This window comes from Kryptolebias marmoratus, linkage group LG2 (assembly GCF_001649575.2).
Source record: "Kryptolebias marmoratus isolate JLee-2015 linkage group LG2, ASM164957v2, whole genome shotgun sequence".
Classification (NCBI taxonomy): domain Eukaryota; kingdom Metazoa; phylum Chordata; class Actinopteri; order Cyprinodontiformes; family Rivulidae; genus Kryptolebias; species Kryptolebias marmoratus.
Window position 1 is genome coordinate 11,401,741 of NC_051431.1, and position 24,466 is coordinate 11,426,206.

The 24,466-nt window shown below is 49.4% G+C and overlaps 3 protein-coding genes across 3 annotated transcripts in view; 2 read left to right on the plus strand and 1 right to left on the minus strand.

Annotated features, from left to right (window-relative positions):
* The first annotated feature begins 98 nt into the window (after window positions 1-98).
* On the plus strand, window positions 99-5,817 carry lxn (latexin). Its single transcript, XM_017424760.3, has 7 exons — window positions 99-230; window positions 3,534-3,689; window positions 3,766-3,828; window positions 4,099-4,279; window positions 4,368-4,504; window positions 5,171-5,233; window positions 5,550-5,817. Exons 1-7 carry the CDS (start codon window positions 129-131, stop codon window positions 5,643-5,645), a joined length of 798 nt encoding a protein of 265 aa, XP_017280249.1. The 5' UTR covers window positions 99-128; the 3' UTR covers window positions 5,646-5,817.
* On the minus strand, window positions 279-13,086 carry gfm1 (G elongation factor, mitochondrial 1). The gene is made up of 18 exons (XM_017424756.3): window positions 12,224-13,086; window positions 11,994-12,146; window positions 11,774-11,906; window positions 10,292-10,496; window positions 10,059-10,175; window positions 9,796-9,946; window positions 9,081-9,235; window positions 8,827-8,911; window positions 7,847-7,984; window positions 7,493-7,594; window positions 7,345-7,401; window positions 7,117-7,254; window positions 5,878-5,960; window positions 1,848-2,010; window positions 1,611-1,755; window positions 1,373-1,533; window positions 1,239-1,292; window positions 279-626 (listed from the first exon to the last, which is right to left on the minus strand). Exons 1-18 carry the CDS (start codon window positions 12,296-12,298, stop codon window positions 495-497), a joined length of 2,247 nt encoding a protein of 748 aa, XP_017280245.1. The 5' UTR covers window positions 12,299-13,086; the 3' UTR covers window positions 279-494.
* Window positions 13,087-13,498: 412 nt separating this feature from the next.
* Window positions 13,499-24,466, plus strand: part of itpkcb (inositol-trisphosphate 3-kinase Cb) — a 15,663-nt gene continuing 4,695 nt past the window's right edge. Inside the window, exons 1-2 of the mRNA XM_017424745.3 lie at window positions 13,499-13,631; window positions 16,560-17,640. Coding sequence (XP_017280234.1) covers window positions 16,714-17,640 — 927 coding nt within the window. The 5' untranslated portion in view covers window positions 13,499-13,631; window positions 16,560-16,713. The remainder of the gene's footprint in view (window positions 13,632-16,559; window positions 17,641-24,466) is intronic.

Genomic DNA, 24,466 nt, shown 5'->3' on the forward strand with positions numbered 1-24,466 from the left:
TCGTTGCGGAACTCCACGCCCACGGGAGGGTCGTTTTCTCCCCGACGAGCTGTCTTGTTTCACCACCACCCCCCTACCTTGCCTCGCCTCCGCTGCCTGACGGGTCTGGACTTCACAGAGAAACCGGAATGGGACCGAAGAGCGTCGTGGTTCTGGCCGCGTTCCTGACCGCGGCGATCGGACCTCGAGCCGGGTCAGAGGTCAACGAAGGACGGGCGTCTGCACTGGAGGTAACTGAACGGGGTGGAAAAAAACTAAAAATAAATCAGCAAAACATGTTTTAAAAGAAGGATAATTTTTTTGTAATCATGGTTACATCAGAAACTTTCTGTACACGGGACAGAACCCAGTCCAAGCTGCGTTTGGGAGCTTTGGCTGCGAAAACGGGACAATAAATACGTTCTGCTCAGGAGTCGGACATTCGGAGGATTCTGTCCGGCTCCGAGCCTCGATCTGGTCCGATAACAGGGAGTCCGGCGGGCGGGCCCGGCGGTTCAGTTCTTCCACTTGCTCTTCTTGGCAGGCAGCTGCCCGGTGGCCTCCAGGTGTTTGTGGACAAGCTGCTCCTGCGTGGCCGGCAGGCAGGGCTGGTATCTGCTGTACTCCATGGTGTACTCGCCCTTCCCCTGCGGAGACAGACAACAACAACGCTCAAACCTTGAACAGTGGAAACCGCCGCCGCCCCCTCGCCGATTTTCTGCTCGCTTGAGTCACCGCTGGTTCCCCTGAGCAGCAGAGTTAGTTTACAGAGGGGCCCAAAGACAGCGATTCAAGATGGGGACGATAAAATTAACTGTTCGTTCTCTGAGGATGTTCCGCCACTGCCGCGTCACAGATCGATTAGCTGCGGCGGCCATCTTGGGTCGACCTGACTCCAGGAGCTGATCGGCTCCGGGGAGCCCTTTATGAGAGCTTCCTTAAGAGTCTGTTCGGCGAGCTGTGAGATATTTTGCTAACAGGCGGACGCCTCGAACAGCCAGTGAGCTCCTAGGGCTCGGACTATGTGCTGGGGATGACTCCCAGCTACTACCACGCTCAGTTTTAGCCCAGTGTCTGTAAACATGACTCGGTTAGAGCCATTTTTCTGTGCGTTAAAGCTGACCGGCTGTGGTGGACATCTTGAACTGGGACGTCTAAATGATTACAACGCCGCCTGCCTTTCATGGCGGCGGGCGATAACTGTGTACTATCTTATCTGACAGTAGAAGCTGAAGTCGGGTTCCTGGCGTTGCACCTACTTCAGTGGAGGAACGAAGTTCCGAGGCGTAGCCAAACATGTCGTTCAGAGGAACCTGTCGGAACAAACAGGAAGGGTTTAACGCTTCGAAGCCGACGGGCTGAGGACACGAGCTGCGGCGCGGGCGGAACTCACCTCGGCGTACAAAACGAAGTATCCGTCGTCGCCGTCCTGCCCCGTGATGACGCCGTGCCGCCGGTTCACCCCGGAGACGACGACCCCCTGGAACTCCTGAGGCGCGACGACTTCCACGGACATGATCGGCTCCAGGATCACGGTGCTGGCGTTCTCCATCGCTGCGGAGAGAAGCAGAGGGGATGACCACGAGCTGGGGGCGTTCTGTCGAGGTGGGGTCGCCCCGTAGATCGCTCACCTTGCTTCATGGCACCCTCTCCCGCGCGGATGAAGGAGAGCTCGTTGGAGTCCACGATGTGGTGCGCTCCGTCCTCCAGGACGAACCGGAGCCCGGAGATCTTGTGGCCGCTGAGGGGGCCCTTCTCGCAGGCGTCCCTGAAGCCCTGCAGGGCAGCGGGGGGGACACAGCAAACGACGGCGTTAAAGCACCGGAGAGGACGTCCGGCCGGCGGAGAAGCGTTCCGTTTCCACGTACCTTTTCGACAGCCGGAATGAACTGCTTGGGCACGTTGGTCCCCACGGTCCGATCCTCAAACTCCAGCTTGGTGAAGCTCTCCGGCTCCAGCGGCTGCAGGACACCGATGACTTTCCCGAACTGCCCCGAGCCGCCGCTCTGCTTCTTGTGGGTGTAGTCGAACCTGAGAAAAACGAAAGCGGAGTCGAACTTGTGTCGGGAGGAGGGTGGTGCGCCGAAACCAGAGCGGAACGTTCTCGTCTGTTCCTGGAAGAACAAGCGAGAACGTTCCGCTTCACGAACGTGTCGTTCCACTCGAGGAGGGAAGGAAATGTAAACAGAAGTTCAAACAAACACCAACCAAGCAGAAACGTTTGGTGCAGCTGTGATGATGATGATGATGATGATGATGAGGGTCAGCGTTCAGAGTTGAATAAACAACATCTTACCTGCTGCAGATGGCTCTTTGATCGGCCTCAGAGTTTAACCCGGTCAACTAACAGAGAGTCGGAGCGGTTTGGAGCCGTCAAAACCTTCGGCTCATTCAGGAGACTGCGGCGAAGACTTTCATCTTTTTTTTCCTAACTATTATGTTAATTATTTTACAAACATTTATCTGCAAAGAAATACGTTCAGTTCTCTTCAGATCCTTCAAAACATTGTTCTCCTAGAAATCAAATGCAGTAAATGCTGTTTTTGTTTTCTTATTCTGCTTTTAGCTACTTTTAGTTTTTAGCTACAGTGCTGCTATTTTTAGCTTTTAGTTATAGATTTGCTATTTTTAGCAAGCTTTTAGCTGCACTGAGGCCATCTTTTGCTAGATTTAGCTTTTAACTAGCACTTTGCTACATGAATCTTTTAGCTAGTGCTTTGCTACATTTAGCTATTAGCTACCTATTTGCTACATTTAGCTTTTAGCTAGCACCTTGCTACATTTAGCTTTCAGCTAGCACTCTGCTACATTTACACCCTTTCTCCAATCTGAGACCGTTCAAAGAGCCACCTGCAACAAAGCTTCTCAAAGTTGGGGTCGGGACCTTAATGTGGGTCACCCAGCACCAAGTCAGGGTCCTTAGATAATCTCCAGATATTAACTTCCAATAAAAAAAACAACTTGTTTTTGTGACAAATGTGCATCATAATTGCCCGAGAATTAAAATACAAGTCATCAAATGATAAAAAAGAAGAAAATAATGGATGTTAGGACAGTTTGTGTTGTCATTATGTCCTCATTTAATAAAGTTATTTGTGTTTTGGGTTATTTAATCAGCCAACAGATGGGGTCACTATTATTTTATGGGTCGGAAGCTGAAAAGATCTAAAGCAGGTAAGATATTAACCGTTAACCTCTCCACAGAACCACACGTCACAGACCTGTAGAATGTGTGCAAACAGGAAGCAGAAAAAAAGGCGCGCTGTCTCTTTAAAAAGGCGTAGGCCTCCGAGTCATCTCAGGAAGTGGGAAGTTTCCACAGAGGAGCTGCCGAGCCGAAGACCCGACCGCTGAAAGACGCTCAGCACCGCAGCGCCGGGTGTTCCTTGTGTTCCTCGGCTGACGGTTCCCCGTCCCCTTTCTGAGACGCTCGCCCTGCTTTCCGGGTCGCTCAGACGACCCCGTTTGACCCCACGGGGAAAGCCGACACCTGAGGGTCAAAGTCCAACTCGGACTCTGACTCTAACTCTCCTGCCTCCGTCTCTTGTGCGCAGGACGCGGCGGAACGCGCGATGGCGGCGCGGCAGCTGAACCCCCATCACTACGAAGCCCGGCGGGCCGCCCAGGTGGTGCCCCTCTACCTGAACACCCGGCACGGGTCGCCGTTCAGGCTGTTCGGACTGCAGACCGTCCACGCCGCCACCGTAGAGGTCAGCTCGATCTCCAGAGCTCCGAACACGGCAAAAAGAGGCGACTCGAGATCTAACCTCTGGTTTCTTTTCACAGGACGTCGGCGACTCGGGGAGGAGATATCAGCTGGAAATGTCGGTGCAAGAGATCATCACTGAAGTAAATAACCTTTACTCCTGTTATAAGAAGAGATCGCTCATCTGTGTCCTGTTATAAATTCATTTAATATGTTTAGACTTTAAAAGCCAGCTTTGTAGTTGAGGTCGAATTTGTTTACAGCTAAAAAAAAAAAAAGGATTAAAAACAGCCATTCACGGTAATCTCTGGTTTTAGAGCGAGCTTCAGATTAACGAACCATCCAGGCGGCTCTTGTGTCGCTTATCAAACCCGACTCTCTTTTGTTTTGCTTCCTTTTCTGAACGTATCCAGACGACGGAGAAGTGTTCCGCCGAGGTTTTCTTTCCTGGCGAGGGAAAGCAACCCTCGCCGCCACAGGTCAAGGTGTCCCCGCTGACGGAGCTCCTCAGGGTCGACGCCAAAGCTGAAGAAGAGGCCCTCTACCAGCGGTACAGGACGAAGGATCCGCCGCTGTCTGCGCAGTATTTACCCGGTAGGTCCGACAAACCGAAGCGCCGCGGCTTACCGCTCCTGATCCGACGCAGGAAGCCTGGTTTACGATCTGTGTGGACGTCTTGCAGACAGCCACGGCCGCTTGGATCCCGACATGAAGCCATTCTGGCACCTTTGCATCGTGGCCTCCAGCTTCGTCATGCTGAGCGAATCCACGGAAGGCACCCTGTACAACATGGCGCAGGTGGCGAGCATCACACAGCTGGTAGGTGGCCTCCGTCACCTGATGTCTGCAACCTGACGGCGCCGCAGACGGAGGGTTCCTGGGAGCCGAGCGTGCACGCTGGCGACACATTTTGTACTGCTGCGACACGGGATAGCCTCTACTAAACGAGACGGTTAATTATGCCGAAGACAAACATTTTTTACATGAAACCACACACATCGATTAAAATCCGCAGACTGTATCTGTCGTTCTGTCACGGTCCATCAGGTAAGAAATATGGCGTCAAATTTACACCAAAAGTCCACCGTGAGCCTGTATTACACTCCACGCTCCACAGTTCAGTGACCACGAGCGCTAACCTGCATATGATTGGCCACTTTTCTGCTATCCCCGCCCCCTGATGCTTGTTGGCGCTGGCTTCCAGAGCCGACTCATGTCTGTGTGGCAGACTTTGATGAATTCAGCATAAAAACATTCACGTTTCAGAGCTGCAGTGTGGTTAGACGCGTGTATTTTCACAATAAGATTGATTTACTGAGAGCCGCGGCTCATGCGTTGAGTTTTGTGTCGTGCGGTAGAATGGTCACCCAGATGTGCGCGTGGACTTTTAGCGTAAATTTGACGCTGTAGAGAACCAGCAAACCAGCTGAAGTCCGATAGTTTTTAACCAAACTCCTTTTTTTTTTTTTGCCTCGTCTTTTGCAGCCGACTGAGAACGAGCAGCTGAAGTTCGACGGCCTCGTCCTGCTGCACGACATGGTGTCTCAGGTAAAAACTGACAAACGCAGCAGAAAGTTCACTTCGAGCAGCCGTCGTTTCTACGTTTAAATTTACCCACAGCTTCAAAAAAATAAACCCTGGATGATGAGCAACAGCAGCTAATAAATGCTGTTAAACGACATTTCTTATTGATTTAGAAACAGAACTATATCAATACTTATTTGATAAACTAATGTGATTTTTGTTTCTAAACGAGCAAATTATCAGATAACCAGTCTTGGTGCACTAGTGAGAAAAGTTGAGGATGTGAAGCTTTGAAGATATTTTAAGTTATAATAAGACTTATGTGACGTTTTTGTTGCAGGAAATCCCTCGGTGGAAGCTGCTGTTCACCTGGTCTCCTGCAGGGGGCGTTACAGTGCTGCAGATGGAGCAGCAGCCTCGCTGCCCTCACTGTTAAAAACCCAACCCGACCCAAACGGACCTGCAGCCGCCGACCTGAAACTGCCTTCGCAGCACTTTGTCCTCGGATACAACCTCGGGAACGGCCTGGCGGGAGCCGAATATCCCAGCCTGAGCGGCTTCAGGTGCCGAACCCTGGAGTTTATATTCAATAAATCGTACCAAAGTTGCTTCTGTTCTGCTTGGATTCTTTACAAAAACAAACAGGTGTGTGTGTGTTTTCGACTTACGAGACAGGACTGCTGATGGTTTCCCTGAACGCCACTTTGGGTTTCCCCATCACGCAGGGACAGGCGTACTCCCTCTCCATCCTCTACACCAACCAATCAGAGCAGAAAGACTCGATTAGGTCGACAGAAACAAGAAAAAGGGATTACTGGACTCGGGGATAACACTGAAGCGGTGACTGGCAACAGAACGAACACTCTCACACGCCGCAGCACGTCTCTGCCGCGTCTCAGCCGTTCGGATTCTCCGAGCCGGAAGCGTTTTGATTCCAGGAGTCGGAGCGGAAGTTTCTCTAAACGCCCCGGCGTCGATTTACATAAAAAGCCGGAGCGTTGTAGACGTGTAAACGGGGCCAAGGTGTCAGCCATCGCTCTGCTGTCCAGTTTGGCTCAAACCACTGTTAGTAATCAGCACACCTGTTGTTTCTCAGTACATAGTAGGGCTGCAGCTAACGACTCTGTTTATAGTCGATTAATCGAATGATGAATTATTTATAGCTCCATGTCTGATTCCAGATGTCCGATGGGCCGCCTCTTTAAATGCTTCCATGACGTGAGCTCCGCTTTGCAAATGTTGCAGATAAGTTCATTATTTTCCTTCATCGAGAGTGTAATCGTCTTAAACCTCCGATCGTTTAGCTCGCCGTGTTGTTTCCCGTGCAGCCGCCGTGACTAAACACAGCGCTGAATTCTACGGCGCACGTGTGAAGCTCGCCAGAGGACTATTTCAGAGGAGATGATATAAATGCTGATACAGGCGAACCAGCTCTGCTAGAGCACCGAAAACTTCCATTTTGAATGAAGCGTGGCGCGCACCGTCCACGCCAAGTTACAAGAATCAGGAGGTGTGAGACCGCGCGGGGACAGAACAATTACGTCACTGTTGGCGCGCGCAGATCAACGCGTCAAGTTTAAATCCAGCTACAGACGGACAGGAAGACGTCTCGCTCCGTTTAAAAAAAAAAAAAAGACTATTAACAACAATTAAATTCGTCACCAACTATTTATGTTGTCGACTAATGGTTTCCGCCGTAGTACGTAGACGCTCTGGGTTTTAACGTCCACGTAGCTCGCCGTTTGTCAATTCCTCCCTCGCCTCAGTTTAGTCATTATTAAAAGAACGGCGGCGGCAGCAGCTCCCCGCCCACCGAACGCATTCAGTCCAGAAACAACGTTGAGTCTTGGACACGCCGAAGCGTTCCTGCGGTCTTGTTTCTTCCCGGACGCCGTGCGGTGTTGTACCTGCGAGTAGATCTCCAGGTGCAGCTCCCCCATGCCGGAGATGATGGTTTCTTTGCTCTCGGGCTCGTAGTGCACCCGGAAGGTGGGGTCCTCTCTGGTAAACCGGTTCAGGCCTTTGGAGAACTTGTCCAGGTCGTTCTGCTTGAACGCAGGAAGCGATTAGAGGAGGACCGACTTAAAGTGGCTTTAAGGAGAGCTGAAAAAAATAAAATAAAATAAACGTCTCACCTTGTTGGCCGGCCTCACGGCCATGGAGATGACCGGCTCTGGGATGTGAATGGACTCCTGTAGGGGGGGCCGAAACAACAAATGCTTGTGTTAGAAATGTGGATAAAAAGTTAACTGGTTTCCTGCCTTTTCGTCCACCACGACCCACCATGGAGAGGTTGGCGCTCGTCTTGGAGGAGAACGTGTCTCCGCTCGCGCAGTCGATCCCGAACAGCGCGCAGATGTCTCCGGCGTAGACCTCGCTCACGTCCTGGAGGAACAAAAACAGAGACGGGTCGGCTGAAACGACCGAGCTCGAGTCTCGTGGAGCGCCAAACAAACTGAAACGTGTTTTTTTGTTTTGTTTCTGGCGGCGCAGGGGGATGTGGTTCTTTTATCTGCACACTTGAGTAACGCCAAAAGAGGAACTCCGTCGCTCTGACCGGCTGCGCTCCCCGGAGGGTCTAATCTCTGAACCGCAGGTGGAAAAAAAAAAAACCCCGGCCCGCTGATGTACGCTCACCTCCATCTGATCGGCGTGCAGACGCACGAGCCGCTGAACGCGGACTTTCTTGCCCGTGCGCGTGTTGTAGATGTACTCTCCTTTCTTCAGGCAGCCCTGATACACCCGGACATACGTCAGCTGGCCGAACCGCCCCGCCTGTTGAGAGGAAAACACACACAGGTTATCCTCTTACTCTTGTTCCAACTGCTGAGGTAAGGAAGAAACAGAACAACCGACAGATACGGAACCAAACTTAAAAAGAACAAAACTGACTGAAAATCGACGAATGAACGTCAGTCGTTCACGAGGAGCTAAATAAACAAACTGGCCTTTGTTGGTCCCCCCAACAAATGCTTAGACCACAGGTGTCTTCAGACTATCTGTTTGAAGGGTGACAGGTAGTCACAGGGCTGTTTGGGATCATGGTGTGTACCACACAGAGAGAAGCCTGTTAGAGTTGAAGGTTCTCCAAGCAGCTGAACACAGAAAAACACAGAAAAAGAACCCGGTGCCTCCAGAGAAACACGGAGGAGGCTCGGTTCTGTTCGGGGTACGACGAAATCTCAAGACCATCAAGGCTTTCTGGAGCTGAATGAGCTGCTCAGAGTCAGAAAGCCTGGTCTCATGGGTCCTCCAACTGGATAATGACCCGAAAACACTCAGCTAAAAACACAGAGAACGGATCAGAACCGAACACTGGACCGTTCTGAGGTGGGCCTCTGAGCCCCGAGCTAAATCCTGCTGAAGGATCCAATCAGGAGATGGCTCCGGACTGGGCAGAGACACTTGTGGACGGGTGCAGAAACTGCTTGGTTGACTCTAAATATCCAGTACCGTCCTGTTAGTCGAGACCACCTTCTTTAGTTTGATTCAGAAACTACTGATTTTTATTATCCGGGTTGCAGTATTTACATTTATTACAGCAAACCGTCATGGCGTTTTTTCTTTTCCCTGACGAAAGCCTAAAAAAAAACTGTCCGTATCTGAAAGTGACGTACCTCCAGTTTGAAGGCCAGACCGACGAAGGGGTTCGAAGAATCTCTTGTGGAGTCCATTTCGATTTTCGAGGATTCAGAGGAATTTCTATCACCCGATAAAAAACAAAACAGAAACAGGATTTCACAAGAGGGAAAACTGACAATTCACGTGTAATTCCGAGCTGCTTTCAGAACCGCTGAGGACGGAGCGTGGCGCCGACGCTGTCATTTGAAAGACGCCGCACCGTGGTGGTGGTGGTGGGGGGGGGACTCACTCGTCGTTGAGGATGGCATAGTTCTTGACCTCGCTTGGGTTCGGCAGGTAATCCAGGACGGCGTCCAACAGCGGCTGGACGCCCTTGTTCTTCAGCGCCGTGCCGACCAGCACCGGGCTGAAGAGGCACCTCACCGTGGCTCTGCGGATGGCGGCCTGGAGGACGGCGGGGACGAGACAAACTGGGTTTTTAATTCACAGACGTTCATCCACACGAACATATTTAAACTTTTAAACCATTTTTAGGGGAAAAAATTAGACAATTTTGAATTTTACAGCAAAAAAAAGGTCTAAAAGGAGTTGGGACAGCGCCGCCAACAGACTGTAAACATTTAGGAGCTCTCAGAGTTCAGATTAAAACTAAACTGCCTGTTTCTGGTTTGTAAAATCTTTGAAATATTTCAGTCATTTAGTCCCAGACATGCCGTACAGCACAACGCAGAGTTCAGACTTCTGTGTTTATTTTGCATCAAAAGGTTTAGAATAAAATACTTGAAATCAACCGCAGGTCTTTATTCCTCCCGTACGGATGGACTCTTCCAGCCAGCATACGAACAAACCTCCAATTTTAGCATTTTTGTTCAGCCTTTGGTGATAATTTGCCGATTTCAACAGGAAAACTCCCAGCTGAACTCGTGAAAGCGTTAAAGAAACGCCTGTCAGACATCAGGATGCGTCGCTGACGGATTACTGCTGGACGATAACGCGACTCGAACCTTCAGGTCCTCCTTGGTCGGCGTTTTCTCCTCCAGGAACATCTCCCCCAGGGTCTCGTCGGCGTTGGCGACGCACTCCACCAGCTCCTGCCTCCGGTCTGCGGCTTCGGCGCGAAAGTCGGCCGGGATCTCGTCGCAGCGTACGATTTGACTGCAGGAGGAAGGAGGAGGCTTCAGATGTGGCAGCGACAGTCGTTGCTCTGTTGAGTCTGATGGAAAGGGGGGGTGGAGGGGTGGTGGTGGTGGTGGGGGGGGTTCCTCACCCGAACGGCCCGTCGAAGTACAGGCTGCGCTCCTCGATGAGGTCCACGATGCCACGAATGTTGCCCTCCAGGCCCATTGGGATGTTCACGAACGCCGCATTGTGGTTCAGTTTGGATCTTGAAAACAAAACAAAACAAAACAAACAAAAAAAGGAAAACACTAATCAGGATCAGGATCGCCACTCCGTTCCTTCCCAGACTCCCGACAGACGACGGCGCGCGCCGACCCGTACCTCATCTGCTGCAGGGCGCGGCCCGGGTTGGCCCCCACCCGGTCCAGCTTGTTGATGAAGGTGAGGAAGGGCACGTTGTAGCGCTTCATCTGCCGGTTGACGGTCAGGGTCTGGCACTGGACGCCTCCCACCGAGCACAGCACCAGCACCGCCCCGTCCAGCACGCGCAGCGCTCGCTCTACCTCGATGGTGAAGTCCACGTGACCTGAGGGGACACCCGGAGGTCAGACGCCCCATCAGCTGATGCTAACGGGCGTTAGCCAACACCAAAAAAAAACAAACAGCCGGAGCTCGGCTGACTGATAGTGAGCTGAACATCAAAGACACGTTTGTGCAATATTTAAGCAGCTGGGTCGATAAACGGCGTCGAACGCCGTCCAGGTTCAGCCGACTCACAGCTGCAGCTAAAACCTTCCTGTGAAGCTGAATCCAAGCAGAGATTTTAGCTGCAAACGAGCTTAAGGGCAGCAGATTTATCACCATCGTGCGTCTACGAGAGCAGAGTTAATTATCCGAATAAAAACAGGAAAACAGTCGCGTTAACCATGACTCAGCTCTTTTTTTAAAAATATATATTTCTTGCAATCTACGTTTTCCACACTTAGTGCTAATTTAGCCACTTTTAAATCCAAACGTTTGGCTCATTCAGGCAAAGGCTGCTGTGACTTTTGTAACTTGTCTATTTGTTTTAATATTTGACTTTATTTACACAGATTTCCTCCGAAGGAATGTAATGAAATCTGTTCAGCTCTTTCAAGACAGTTTCCTCTTCCTGTTCTACTTTTAGCCCTTAGCTAAGGTTTCGCTTTTCTAGCTAGCTTTTTGTTCTGTTAGCTTGTTTTGTTCTTTTAGCTAGTGCTTTGCTACTTTCAGCCTTCAGCTTTACTACTTTTAGATTTTATGTAGTTTTATGCTTTTGATGCTAGCTTTATGCTACTTTCAGCTACTGTATGGCACTTCTAGTTAGCTTTTTGCTACTTTTAGCTTGCTTGTTGCTACATTTGTTTTTAAGCTAGTGCTTTGCTTTTACAACTATAAGCTAGAGTTTTGTTATTGTAGCTAGCATTTTGCTGCTTTTAGCCTTTAGCTAGCATTTTACAACTTTAACTGAGTGTGTCGCTTTTCTAGCTAGCTCTTTGCTATGTTTGCCTTTTAGCTAGAGTTTTGTTGTTTTAGCTTTTAGCTAGAGTTTTGTTCTTTTACCTTTTAGCTAGCTTTTGACAACTTTTAGCTTTAGCTAGCTTTTGCTTTTGTAGCTTTTATCTCATGTTCTACTTCTTGGAGCTTCAAAAAGCCAGTTTCGGCTTGTTGATTCGGTGCTCAGCTGAACTTTAACAGGAAATCTGTCCAGGTGGATGTTTGCTCTGAACGTCACGGTGTCTGTGTTTGTGTCCAGGTGTAGTTTGGGTTCAGGTGTAGTTTGTATACAGGTGTAGTTTGGGGGTCTTCTGGTTCTCGATCAGCAGAAGAAGACTGCAGCACCTGGCGTGTCGATGATGTTGATGTTGTGCTCCTTCCACATGGTGTAGGTTGTGGCTGACTGGATGGTGATGCCTCTCTGCCTCTCCAGCTCCATGGAGTCCATGGTGGCTCCGACGCCATCCTTCCCCTTCACCTGCACGCCACAGAAACCAAAAGGTCACTTCACCCGGGAGCAAACAAACTCACAGGGGACCCGAGGACAGCCCACCCAGGCGCGCACCTCGTGAATCTCTGCGATCCTGCCCGTGTAGAAGAGCACCCTTTCGGTCAGGGTGGTCTTCCCCGAGTCGATGTGAGCCGAGATACCGATGTTCCGGATCCTCTCGTTGGGTAAGACACCAGAAGAGCACGTCCGGCAGCTGTTGATGAGCACCTGAGTGACAACAAACAGACTCAGACGCTGGTTTGGAGCAATATATAGAGTCGCGTTCGAGATTTGATGCAGTTTACCTTTTTGATCGTGACGCTTCCCGGCGCAGAAAGGTGCGCTTTGGTCAAACTCAATCCAGCTTTCAGTACTCTCATTCTGACAGCAGCTCGGGCTGGATGGTTGTTCTCCTGCTTCAACACGACCCGAACTCAGCTGACACACCGGTGAATGTCACGCCGGGGCCCTGATGCTCGGTTGTGAAACAGAACTTCCGCATCTACGGAAGCCCACAAGCCCAGAATGCTCACGCGTTTGCGTTCATATTGAAACAAGCCTACGGGGGAAATCACAAAAGTGTGATTCGACAGCAGTTTTGATACTAATTTGTTCCTCTTTTAGGAGAACCTAATAAATATTAAAGCAAATATTTCAAAATGACAATTAAAACGCGCGTGGAACAACAAACAGAAAAGATGCTGCTTTCAAGTGCCATTAGAAATCTCACTTTCATCGAGACCACCAAGATGTTGGAACGTTAATAAAAAGTAAATGAATAAAATAATATGAGTATTTAAACACTATAACATTTCGTAGAAATTGTAACTAAATTATATAGACAAAAGTGAAGCAACGCTCTGAAATAACTGTTATTAAAAAGATATAAAACGTATAAAATTAGCATTTTATGTCAACATTTTTCTTATTTGACGAAAATAAAACACTTCAAACTATTTTCATAGCGTTTGTATTGCCTGTCAGTACTTATTAGAGCCACTTTTATTTGTTTTATGCTCATTGAATCTGTTGCGAAGTCTAGTAAATATTTTAACATGTTTAGCTACTTAGCTTAGTTAGCTCATGTTAGTTTTGCAACCCGATATAACTAATTAATTAATAAACGGCGTAAGCGAGCCATTTTTTAAAATTATTATTTCAACCTTTGAAGAAAAGTATAAATATTTATTATTCAAAGAAAGTTAAAAAAAAATCATTGTCAGTATTTTTTGTTTGTTTATCTACTGGAAAGAAAACTCAGTAATCCCGTTACGTCTTACAGCCCCTGAAAGCACCACCGTTCAATCTACTGATAAGGCAGCATGACCGCCGCTTCACGTGCGACTTTTAAAACGCTTTATTTTAAATATCAGAGACTAAAACCTTTTCGAGTTAGGCTTGAACACCGTTTCTGGCGTTGTATTCAGTTCGGGCAGCTTCATTAGTGTCCGTATTTATGGTTAAAAAAAAAAGCTGCGTGTTTTGAACCGTCTGTTGACAGGATGACAGCCCTGTCTCCGTTTCGTCGCTTCCTCTATTTTTTCTTTTTTTTTTTTTTTTTAAACAACCACATGCCGTTACTACACTCGTCGTCAGCAGCGTCTCAGTGTAAATCGCAGGAGGGAGAAAGCCACAAACACGTCCTCACACCCTGGCTTTAAAGCTCACCTCCGCCCCGGCAGCCTTCACGTCAGCTGCAGGGCCTCTGCTCAGGTAAGCGGGTCTAATTCAGAACCTTTTCAGCTTATTTCTGTTCAAAGTGAGCGAACTTTTCACTGTCAGAGCCTTCAACAGCTAAAACCAGGCTCCGTTTCTTTATCAATACCTGTTGCAAGGTTTACCTTATCAGTGTTGCAAACCAACATTTCTCTGAGCTCCTTATAATAAGGAGTGGCTGGGTTTTACTCTGTAACCTGATAAAAAACAAATAAATGACAAGTGGCAATAAAACACTGAAGGATGTTGGTTCGTACGACTTCCCTTTGCTGTGCTGGCTGCTTGGATCGTTCTTTTTTGGTGTTTTATATATATATATATATATATATATTCCCATGAAGTGTGTGTCACAGTTTTAGTGGGGGGGTTGAGCGACGACGCTGACTTCATCTTATCGAATCGATCCGTCACCGTGCTGCTTTCACGGAAACCTGACGAAAGCCGGTATGGAAAGGAGACCCGGCTGGTTCAGGTGGGAGGCGTTCACCCAACCTGAGAAAAGACGTCGGCGTCTAAAAGCCTCCCCTCGCCGGCCAACATCGACGCAGAGACTGAGCCGTCCAGGCGTCGGGAGCGTTAAACGGGACGTGCTCCTCGATTGGGAGCGATCGTCACGAAGTCAGCGGTCGCCTTCGTCAGTCTGCCCCTCGAGGAGGGCGGACCGAGTCGAAGGCGCGAGTCATTACGTCAAGGTTATTTATCGGTTTTTTCGATGATTGCACAAGAGCGGGCCTGAATGTGCATATTTTCGTGCTCTTCGCTGTGAGCTGTTATTTCCATTGTCACGCTTCCTGTCTCGTTTCCTTTCTGTGAGCTCTCCTCCTGCAGCGCTGTCACCGTGAGTGACGCTGGGCGACGTTCGGCGGCTCCTTTCTATCGTAGCCGAGGCCTGGCGGGTTTTGAGACCAGGAAGGACTTGTGCTGAAAGAAAACCACAACAGAACCCTGAAAGTCTCGTGGGACGTCGCGCTCGGGGTGCGTGTCAGGAATGACTCTCGGCTACCACCTCGCCGAACCTGAGCTCCACAAGTCCAAAACCGACAGAGTTGTCAGTTTATTTCAATCAGCCATGGCGACCATCTTGGATTGGATCGATTCCAAAAACTTAATGCATTGTAGACGTAAACCCGGCGATCACAATCCACCCATTGGTTCATGGGATATTTTGCTAACAGAGAGTCTGGTCGATGCGCTGTGGTTGGCCCTGAATCCGTGTCCCCGGCGCTGAAACCAAGATGGATGTTTGTCTTGCTCATATCCAGGTAACCAGGAGAGGTTTGTAGCTGACAGTGAATGTCCCAGTTCTCCTTCACCGGGCAGAACACGAGCCCGAGCGTTTCCCTCTGCTTCTCAGGGTGACAGTCCGGTAGATTCGCTTCGATTGGGGACCAAAAGTGACCCATTTGTTCTATTCTCAGCTGCTGCGGGTCTCATTCACGCTGCACCAAGTCAATCGAGTCAAACCCTTTGAGCGACCTGTTCTCCTCCTCGCCTGTGGTGACGCCGCACTGAGAACTACTGAAGGAAACGACACGAAAACCTCTGAAGAAGACACTGAGCACAACTTCCTTCTTCTGGAAAAATAAACAAAAATGGAGTAGCATCAGATTTTAGAGGTTTTAGGATTTCTGTTGTGTCTGTGGTTCATAAGTCAAACACTGGAGACTGCTTTTGGAGCGGTCTCCAGTCCGCTTGTGTTCACATACGCATTCAAACCGCGTCAGAGTTACTTCAACCAAAACCAGACCGAGGTTTTTAGGCGGACCAGAGTTCACTTCTTTGGTCCGCATCAGAGTTGGATTGAGCGTTCACATCTCCCCAAACAATGGGCAAACGAACCAGAATTGGATTAAAGCGGATTAAACGGAGCCGGTGTGAACGCACCTTTAGTTCCTGCTGGTCTGAAGACTAAAAACTACGACTGTTTTTGTCTCTTGGACCTTCCTTCAGTCTGCATTAAAACAGAAAGCTTCACGAATGTGAATTCAGTCACTGAGGATCAAATAAAAAAAATTTGTTTTCATCTGCAAATAATAAAGAAAGAAAGAAAGAAATGAAACCCAATGTGTCAAACGTCCCCGATTTTTAGATCGGAGCAGTCCCGACGGCCTTCCGAGCGGACCGGATCGCTCTAAACGCGCCACACACGGCGGGAATATCCCTTCAGAGTCATCCCGATGATTGGGGCCTTCGATTATCGGATAGGAGGGAAATCGGGATTAAAAATCTTGCTATGTAAACCAGGCGTAAACTCTACCACCGAGCCGAATTTAACTCCATATGCGTACATCTTGACTGGGTTATGGCCGTTTTTGTGCTGGGCAAGATTGGTTAGCTGTGGCAGCCATCTTGAACTGGGGAATCAGCTGTAGACGCACATCCAGTGATTATTTCCTGAAGAGTTATTTCGCTAACAGAGTTGACTCCAAGTTGTTGATGGCGAATCTTGCGTGTTGGGGATCAGTCTCAGCTACTACCACGCTGAATTTCGATTTAATATCGGCTATTTTTGTGTTTTTTAGGTGTCAGTTAGCTGCGGCAGCCATCTTGAATCAGACTGACTCCAAAGCCTAATCAGTTGTAGACGTTCATCTGTGTTTTTTGGTGAAATCTGTTCGTGAGTCGCTTCACTGACGGGAAAACATTATCACCAGCCGCCATCATGCTGTATAAATGGCCGCCAGATCTAGGCGGAGTGAATCCAGACACTACTATTCCTGATTAAAATGAGTCTGAAACTATTTGCAGTTCAGTTTTTAAACAATCAGACCTAATGTTTGTTGTTTTATGAATATATTCTAATTTAGTTTAATGTGGGGGCGCTGCAGCCTTCAGAAGTCAGTCAGTTTTAGTGCAAAAACAAAGAAAAAGAAACAACAAATTGTTTGTTTTTGTGTTTTCTAATCAGCCTGCTGGTTCTCACAGGTCTGTTTAACCAGCAAGGAGTGGGCTAATTGAAGATTTTCCAAGTTTCCTCCATGGATTTGGTGACTAACGCGTCAGTGTGGCAGTCTGAGCTCCACTGATTCATCCGGAGGGTGTGACCCGGGTCGCTGCTGCTACTACTACGGCGTCCCGGATGGGTCAAACGCGCTCCGATCTTTCGCGCGGCAGCACCGCCTCCTCCGGCAGAGCGAAGCGGAAAACGGCCTCGGAGCCTCGTCGACTCCGTCTCCGCAGAGCCGCGGAGCCCCGGGAGGAGCGGACGAGCGGGAACCCTATGAAAAACGAAGGCCTGTCGTGTCTGCGAAGGAGGAAGCGGGGCTCCAGCCCGAGCGAAGCCGAGTTCGAGCGCGGAGGCGCCGCGGATCCGGCAGCGACGCGCCGCGGCCGCAGAGCCGGGAAGTTGCCCCGGGACGAGGCGGCGTCGGCGGCGGCGGGCGGGGAGCGTTCGGAAACGTCGCCCGAACCGAGCGGCGATGAGCTCGCTGTGAGGCCGGAGCCCGCGGCCGGTTCGCCCCATGAGCCCGGCCCGGAGACGCGGAGCGGCGGCCCGGGCTGCTCGGACCTGACGCCCGCGCGGGAAGACGATGCCTCGGATCCCCCGGCGAGGACCATGGAAGTTCAGCCGCTGGGGGGAAACGACCCGGATCGCGCCAGGACCGGTTCGACCCGGCTCCTCACCTCTGACCCGGACGCTGAGCGGACTTCGGCCCCGGATCGACACGCGGACGCGTCGAGAACCGACGACGCGAAGCCCCGCGGCGGCTCGGCTCGGGTCCAAACCTTCCCCGGAACCATACCGAAGCTGATCATAACCAGAGACCCGAGCCCGAGCCGGTCCCAGCCGGGCCTGTGCCTGGACCCGCAGGCCGACGACGAGTCCCCCTGCTCGGACAGCGGCTGCGGGGGGTCCCCCGCCGCCACGCGCTCCCCGAGGAAGCTGTCCTCCTCGTCCCTCTGCCTGTCCTCGGCCTCCTCCTTCGACGAGTCCGAGGACGACTTCACCGGAAGCGACGCGGAGTCCTCGGGCCGGTCCCCATCCAACCAGGACGACGGGACAGGGGTAAGAACCACCTCACCTTGTCCCTCACCCTGTCCCTTACCTTGTCCCTGTCCCTGTCCCTCACCCTGTCCTTCACCTTTTATTAATTTTAAAACTAAAAAAAACATAATCAGGTCTTTCTGCTCCAGCTGACAAAACACTAATGTTTACCATAACAGACATGGTGTCCAATTAGGGACATTGGACATTTGTCCCTCCACCATTTTATGCATCTAACCCTAAAGTCTTATATAAAAGTTATGAAATGTGAGGTCATAAATCACAGCTGAAAACACTCCCTCTGCACTTGTTGCCACATGTAGTTTTAGTCAGCAGGCAGCACATTTAGGCGTTTCCATGTTTTCTCCAAGGATTTGCTCAACGCCAGCCGTCACATCTGTCCTCGATGGACACGATGGACCTGGGTCATCTTAGTTTTCTGCGTATGAGTGTCCGATGTGATTTAAAAATAACTAAATCTGCGACATTCGTCTGTGAAACTCTGCTGATTAAATCCAATCGGCGCAGATTACAGCATAGTCGGGTTTTGTTGCCAACAATTAGGAGCCGTTTGTTTACATCTGAGTCGGTGAAAACAATCCCCCCCGGATGTAATCGGAGTCGGAGGGAGAGAGAAGGCGAACGTCTTCTTCTTCTTCTCCTCCTGAGAAGAAACGGTGACAGACGTGGAGTCATTCTGGGGAGTTGGAGCTGAAGATCAGATATTCTGAACTCCAACGGGATCATTTCTGCGTCTGAATTCAGCTGGAAACAAAGACGAGGAATATTTGCCCCCAAACAACCGTTTAATGATGCAGAAACTCTGTTAGAGGCTTAAAAACATCAAGAAAAGCTGCAGGTTTTGACAGATATCACAGCTTTATGTACATTAGCTGTGAAAACAGGTCGATCTGCGTGGCATTTATGAGGTTTGTGTTTAAAATAAAGACAGACAACCTGTGAGTTGTTTTATTTCAGTGGTTGAGTCAGTTTTACACTCAGAGTTACTGATCAGGTTATTATAAATGTTTCACCTGAAGCTGCAAACACAGAAGACTTTCTTAAATGTCTGCGTCTTTGCTGTTTTGTCCTGGCGCTGCACACAGAAATAATCACCAAAACAAAGAAAAAAACTGTGTTAGAGGCATAAAAATTCAAGAAAAGCTGGATGTTTTGACAGATATTACGACATATTTGTAGCGCAGATGAAGCCCTCCTGAGTTCCCGTCAGTTTGTTTTGTTATTTTTCCTGGGATTCGGGTGGATCTGTGTGAAGCAATAAAACAAAAAAACGGGACAACCCGTCTTTATGTCAAACATCTGACTGACTCACGCCGCTCGGACGCCAACAGACGACCGGAGCACATTTCAACCAGAGAAGAAGGAGGAGGAGGAGCGAGGTCTGTCCACCACCTTCCACGCGCCTCCCCCGATCACTCGGCTTTGAACTCGACCGACGGGGTCATTGGAACACCGCGGGCGGGCGGGCGAGAAGGCACGTGTCTGTGTGCGCCTGTCATCCGATCCCCGGGCGTCCCCTTTGGACAGGAAAGCCAACTTCGCAGACGCCATCGTCAGGAAGGAGCGAGGCCTCCAGCAGGTGGTGAAGTTGAAGCACTCAGAACGTCGTGACCTTTCACCCCCGCCGACACGCTGTAGAAATGTTTAATAACACGACGTTTCCACCAGGGCTGTCTCCTCCTCCTCCTCGGCATCGCATGAATCTTGAATATCCAGTTTTGTTTTGTTTTGTTTTTGTTTTTTCTGTGTGCTCATGTAAAAAAAAAAAAGATCAACGTGATCTTTTCAGCTCCGGCACGAGTCATGCTCCGAGGTTTACCTAACAGTCAATTATATTTCTTTGTTTGGTTGATTATTTCTGTGTGCAGCGTCAGGACAAACAGCTTCAGGTGAAACATTTATAATAACCTGATCAGTAACTCTGAGTGTAAAACTGACTCAACCACTGAAATAAAACAACTGACAGGTTGTCTGTCTTTATTTTAAACACAAACCTCATAAATGCCACGCAGATCGACCTGTTTTCACAGCTAATGTACATAAAGCTGTGATATCTGTCAAAACCTGCAGCTTTTCTTGATGTTTTTAAGCCTCTAACAGAGTTTCTGCATCATTAAACGGTTGTTTGGGGGCAAATATTCCTCGTCTTTGTTTCCAGCTGAATTTAGACGCAGAAATAATCCCGTTGGAGTTCAGAATATCTGATCTTCAGCTCCAGCTCCCCAGAATGACTCCACGTCTGTCACCGTTTCTTCTCAGGAGGAGAAGAAGAAGAAGACGTTCACCTTCTCTCCTCCCGCCTGCCGTCTCTGCCTCCATCGCTCCGACTCCGTTTACATCCAGAGGGGGATTGTTTCCACCCACTCGGATGTAAACAAACAGATCGTAATTGTTGGCAACAAAACCCGACTCTGCTGATTTTGCTCTTTTATTACAAATAATAATAATAGACCTTTTCGTCGTGAACGCTGCAGATCTAAAAGGTTATATTTTAATCATCAATGAACTCAAATCAAAAACACTGACAGATCCCACATGTTTGACATCTTTTACATCGTCTAATGCCTGCCTGTTTTATAATTTTCCAACAGTTCGAGGTGAAGTTTCAGACTTTCAGGGAGTTTACCCGCTGCGTTTAAAACGGACCGACCCGTTTGTTTCTCGTGTTAGAACCTACAGTCAAACTCACGGACGTCTCCACAGAAAACAGATTTCTGCCTGAAGAACCGTGAGGAAAGCCATGCGGCGTCGGCGTTTTCAGCGCCGCGGGACGTCCAGGAGGCGAAGGCAGGACTCGGGTTGGGTAACGGGACGAAGTGTGGAAATCCACATTGTCTCACTCCTGGTGACAGTAATGACCTCCGCAGGTCGGGCAGCAGACGGTGGAACCTCGAGTCCAGGAAATGAGCAACTCGATGAGTCGTTCCTTTTTTTTTTTTTATGCGGCTGTCGTAAAAAAGCCTGCTGTGAGGTCGTTCGGCGGCTCCCGATTGGCGTGGCCGCTTCGAGCAGGGCACGCGCTGTCCTCTCGCGGCCTCGGTGACAGGTCTGATGTAATTTAGCGGAACATGGGTGTGTGTGTGTGTGTGTGTGTTTGTTTCTTGTTTATTCGCTGTAAAGTGACTCTCCCGCCGCCGGCTCCCAGTCCCAACCTTACGTCTGCACATTGTTTGCTTTGTGACGTGAGAGGATACTTGCTCACACTTGAACACACACACTCGCAGCTACGCCGTGTGTGTGTGTGTGTGTGTCATGGAAAATTGGGCTGAAGGCTGAGCCGGTTGCTAGGCGACGCCTTTACCATATATGGAGCATTTTTCTCCTCGCCTTTCGTTTTGTTTCCCAGCCGGTATCTCTGTCACTGACATTTGAATGCTATTAGATGCTAATATATGTAAAAGGCCCACGCCACAATAAGCATTGTGTATTGTTGTCGGCTCGTCCCGCTGGAGTTTGGTACTTTTTCACACGACACAACACGGAGGGAAAAAAACGCGGTGACGTTCGGCCCACGGACTCGGAGCAGTCACCGTTATTCCCGCGTGATTGATGACGCCCACGGCGCTGCAGAGCTGCATTCGGCTGTTTTTATACAAAGCTCGTTTTCTAACAGACGGCTCGGTGGTTAGCGGCGTTCGCCTCGCAGCAAGAAGGTCGCGGGTTCGAGTCCCGGGTCGGGTTTCTGTGTCGGGCTGCCTTCAGGCTCGGGAGACCTGTGACCTCAGTGGGACTCGCCCGCTTAAATCAGGATTAATGATAAAATAATCAAACTATCAGAGCCACCAGTGTCTCACAGCTAAATGTTTATTATTTCAGCAACAGAAGCTGAAACAAACGCTCCGTTGTCGGGACGTATTGGTGTATTTATGTGGAAATGGAAAAGGTTATTTTGTAGCTTTTTGAGCGTCAAAACTGAATCTACGACAAACTCTCCCAAACATTTCTGCTTCCGATTCACAAAACAAAAGTTTCAGAAACCCGTTGACCCTGCGTATACACAAACGTCGACCTCTTCAGCAGTTACGTTGTCTGTTTGTTTTTTAACCATTTGTAACTATTGTTAAAGTTAAAGCTAAATATGCTAAAGGTAATTTGGCGTTTCCAGACCCCAGATTTGGAAACAGCTGATCGACAACGAGCAGCTTATGAAGCCCCGAGCTTCGTCAGCAGACTTACCTGACATTAGGAACAGATGTGACGTGAAAAAGTAAAGTTTAGAGCAGGACGATTAAAGTCAGAATCTAGATTTCATCGTTGGAAGATGAAGATCTAATCAACCAGAGTGATCATTTGTAAACTCTTAAAATAAACAAACTTGCTTTCTGAGCTAAAAACACAAAAATAAGTTGAAAACAGACTTTTTCTGTGAACTCAGGGAAGCTAATCATTTCAATATTTACATGTTTAAATGTCATTTTAAATGGATAATCTTATGTTTGTTTAGGCGCGTGGGGGAAACAATAATCAAAGTTTTAGGGAAGACTTGGAATTACCCAGAACCCGCTCCAGATATTAGTTTGTTCTTCCAATAAAGCGAGAAGCAGCAGAAAGTCCAGCTGCGAGAACCGAAGAGTGTTTTCAAGTAAACAGGGTTTGTTTTTATGCAGTATGGCCGGAACCAGGAGGATAAGATGGAGGACGGGTTAAAATACAGATTCATGTTTCATTTTAAACCAGCTTGCGTCGCTGCAGCAGCCTCTGTGCGTTCAGCAGCCGGCGCAGCTGAGCTGCTTAAAGCGGAGGACTTTAAGACGGAGAGGAACGGGATGTGGTTTGTTACGAGGAGCTCTGACAGTCCCTGAAATCAGGCCGCAGCGTCAGCGAGCGCCGTCATTCCTGCGTCTGACGGGAGTTGTCTGACAGGTTCCTTGTCTCTGCGCACACACACACACACACACACACACACACACACCTCTCTCTCTTCGAGTACATTACAGAAATACCTGTCATGCAGACAAAAGAGCTCTGAAAAGGTACAGAGAGCAGAACGTGGATCTGTCAGGAGACCGGGGCTCAGAACCGGGCCTGTAGGGGACTAGAAGAAGAAAAAAAAGATGGCTTCTTGTGTCAGGGCTTGTTCTTTCAGGGTGACAGGGTGAGGAGGCACAAAGATTGGTTCAGGCTCGAGGGCGAGAGGTGGAAATAAAATTTTTTTAAAAAAGGAAAGTTACACATCAGGAGACGGATCCACTTGATGACGGCAACTGTTGAGAAAGTCCAAAGAGAGGAAACGAAGGGGGTGAGAATGTTGAAACGGGACAGATTGTGAGCTCGGGTGTCATAAGGAGGTCACGGCGGGAAGAGAGAGGGACCGCTGGGTGACACTTCTGGGCTGAAGCCGCGTGGCTGGGATCCAGCAGCACGCAGTCCGTCAGGCCCGCCGGGAGGCTGGAGAACATCCTGCGCCGGCCTCTGTCTGACCAGGTGAGACAACGGAAACTCATCCAGATTAAAGTCTTGGACCGGGAGGCGCGTTTCCCCCCCGACGTCACGTTTCTTCCCACGGAAGATGCAGAAGCAGATTGCTCCGAACGCCGGCAACCGGTTTGGGTAGTCGGATAGGATGTGATTGACGCCTTCGGTGACTTATCTGATCCGGATCATTTAAACGTCGTTCTTGTTCTCGTGATGCGTACTGACATCTAGATGATGGAAGCGTCACCATTAGGATTCTGGATCCTCTCTGGTCTCTGGAACGCCTTTTGGGATCCCCCGGGAGGAGCTGGAAAGTGTCGCCCGGGGAGAGGGAGCCCTGGGTTTCCCTCCTGGACCCCGACCACGGGTTAGCGTTAGAGGATGGAGAAGTTACGACCATTATTGTCGTTTGCAGCTTCACGACAAGTTCTGGTGACGCCCACAGGATTCTAGGACCGAAACCTGGGACAGCAGGGCTGCGACTGGAAGCGACGAAGGGAACACGATGAGCGTAACTAACGGCGAAAACTAAACACACGATTCGAGGAAGAAAAAGGAGGCGTACGTTTCCCCACGTCAAAGCTTTGGGCAACCTGTGGGAAGTGTAGACGTCTTAGAGTAATAATAAAAAGACAAAAAGCAAAGTTCCTTTTTTATTATTTTAGACATCATGAGTTATATAAGAGAGAAAAGGGAGCTGGTAAAAGTTGGACTGCGTGGGATGGAGACAGAGCTGGGCTTTAAATAAAAAACACGCAGGCTCCTTTTATTTGAACTTCCATTTTAAGAACCGTTTCATATCAAGCAGAACAATAGTTTCTTCTTGTTGCCGTTTTCGTCAGCGCTGGTCGTATTTTAAGGAGGCCGAGTCGACCTCACAGATCTGCGTTGGGCCGTCGACGTGAAGAAGCAGGAAGTGGAGCAACGTCCGCCAGCTCCTACGGGTTCGGTCAGGAGAAGAGTTCGTTAAAAGCTCCTGTTCGGGGTCTGCACGGGGATACGGCCCCGGCAGGTTCAGGCAGGTTCATGTCGGACTTCAGATGTTGGCGGAACAAAGATTTAGACGTTTTGCAGGGAAGGCCAGAATTGGAGTTTCCGCTGGCTGAGCTGTACAGACAAGTTGAGACGTTATTCGTCTCGAACGCCGTCTTCAGTTCGTTGTTTTGAAGGTGAATCAGATCAATTTCAGAAACAAACTGAGTCCTCTCTCCTGGTTCTCTGTGGATCTGTTAGTGTCGGGGTTTATTTTACTCTCAGGTGAGGCCGAGCCTCAGGTGGCTCAGTTTTTGGGTTTATTTTTGGTTTGTTTGAAGAGCCGCTGCTTCTCCTCCTCCTCCTGCAGGACACAGGATCCGTTCACAGAGGAAGAGCCTCATCACGCTCACCCCAACCTCTGAGGGGGGGGGGGGGG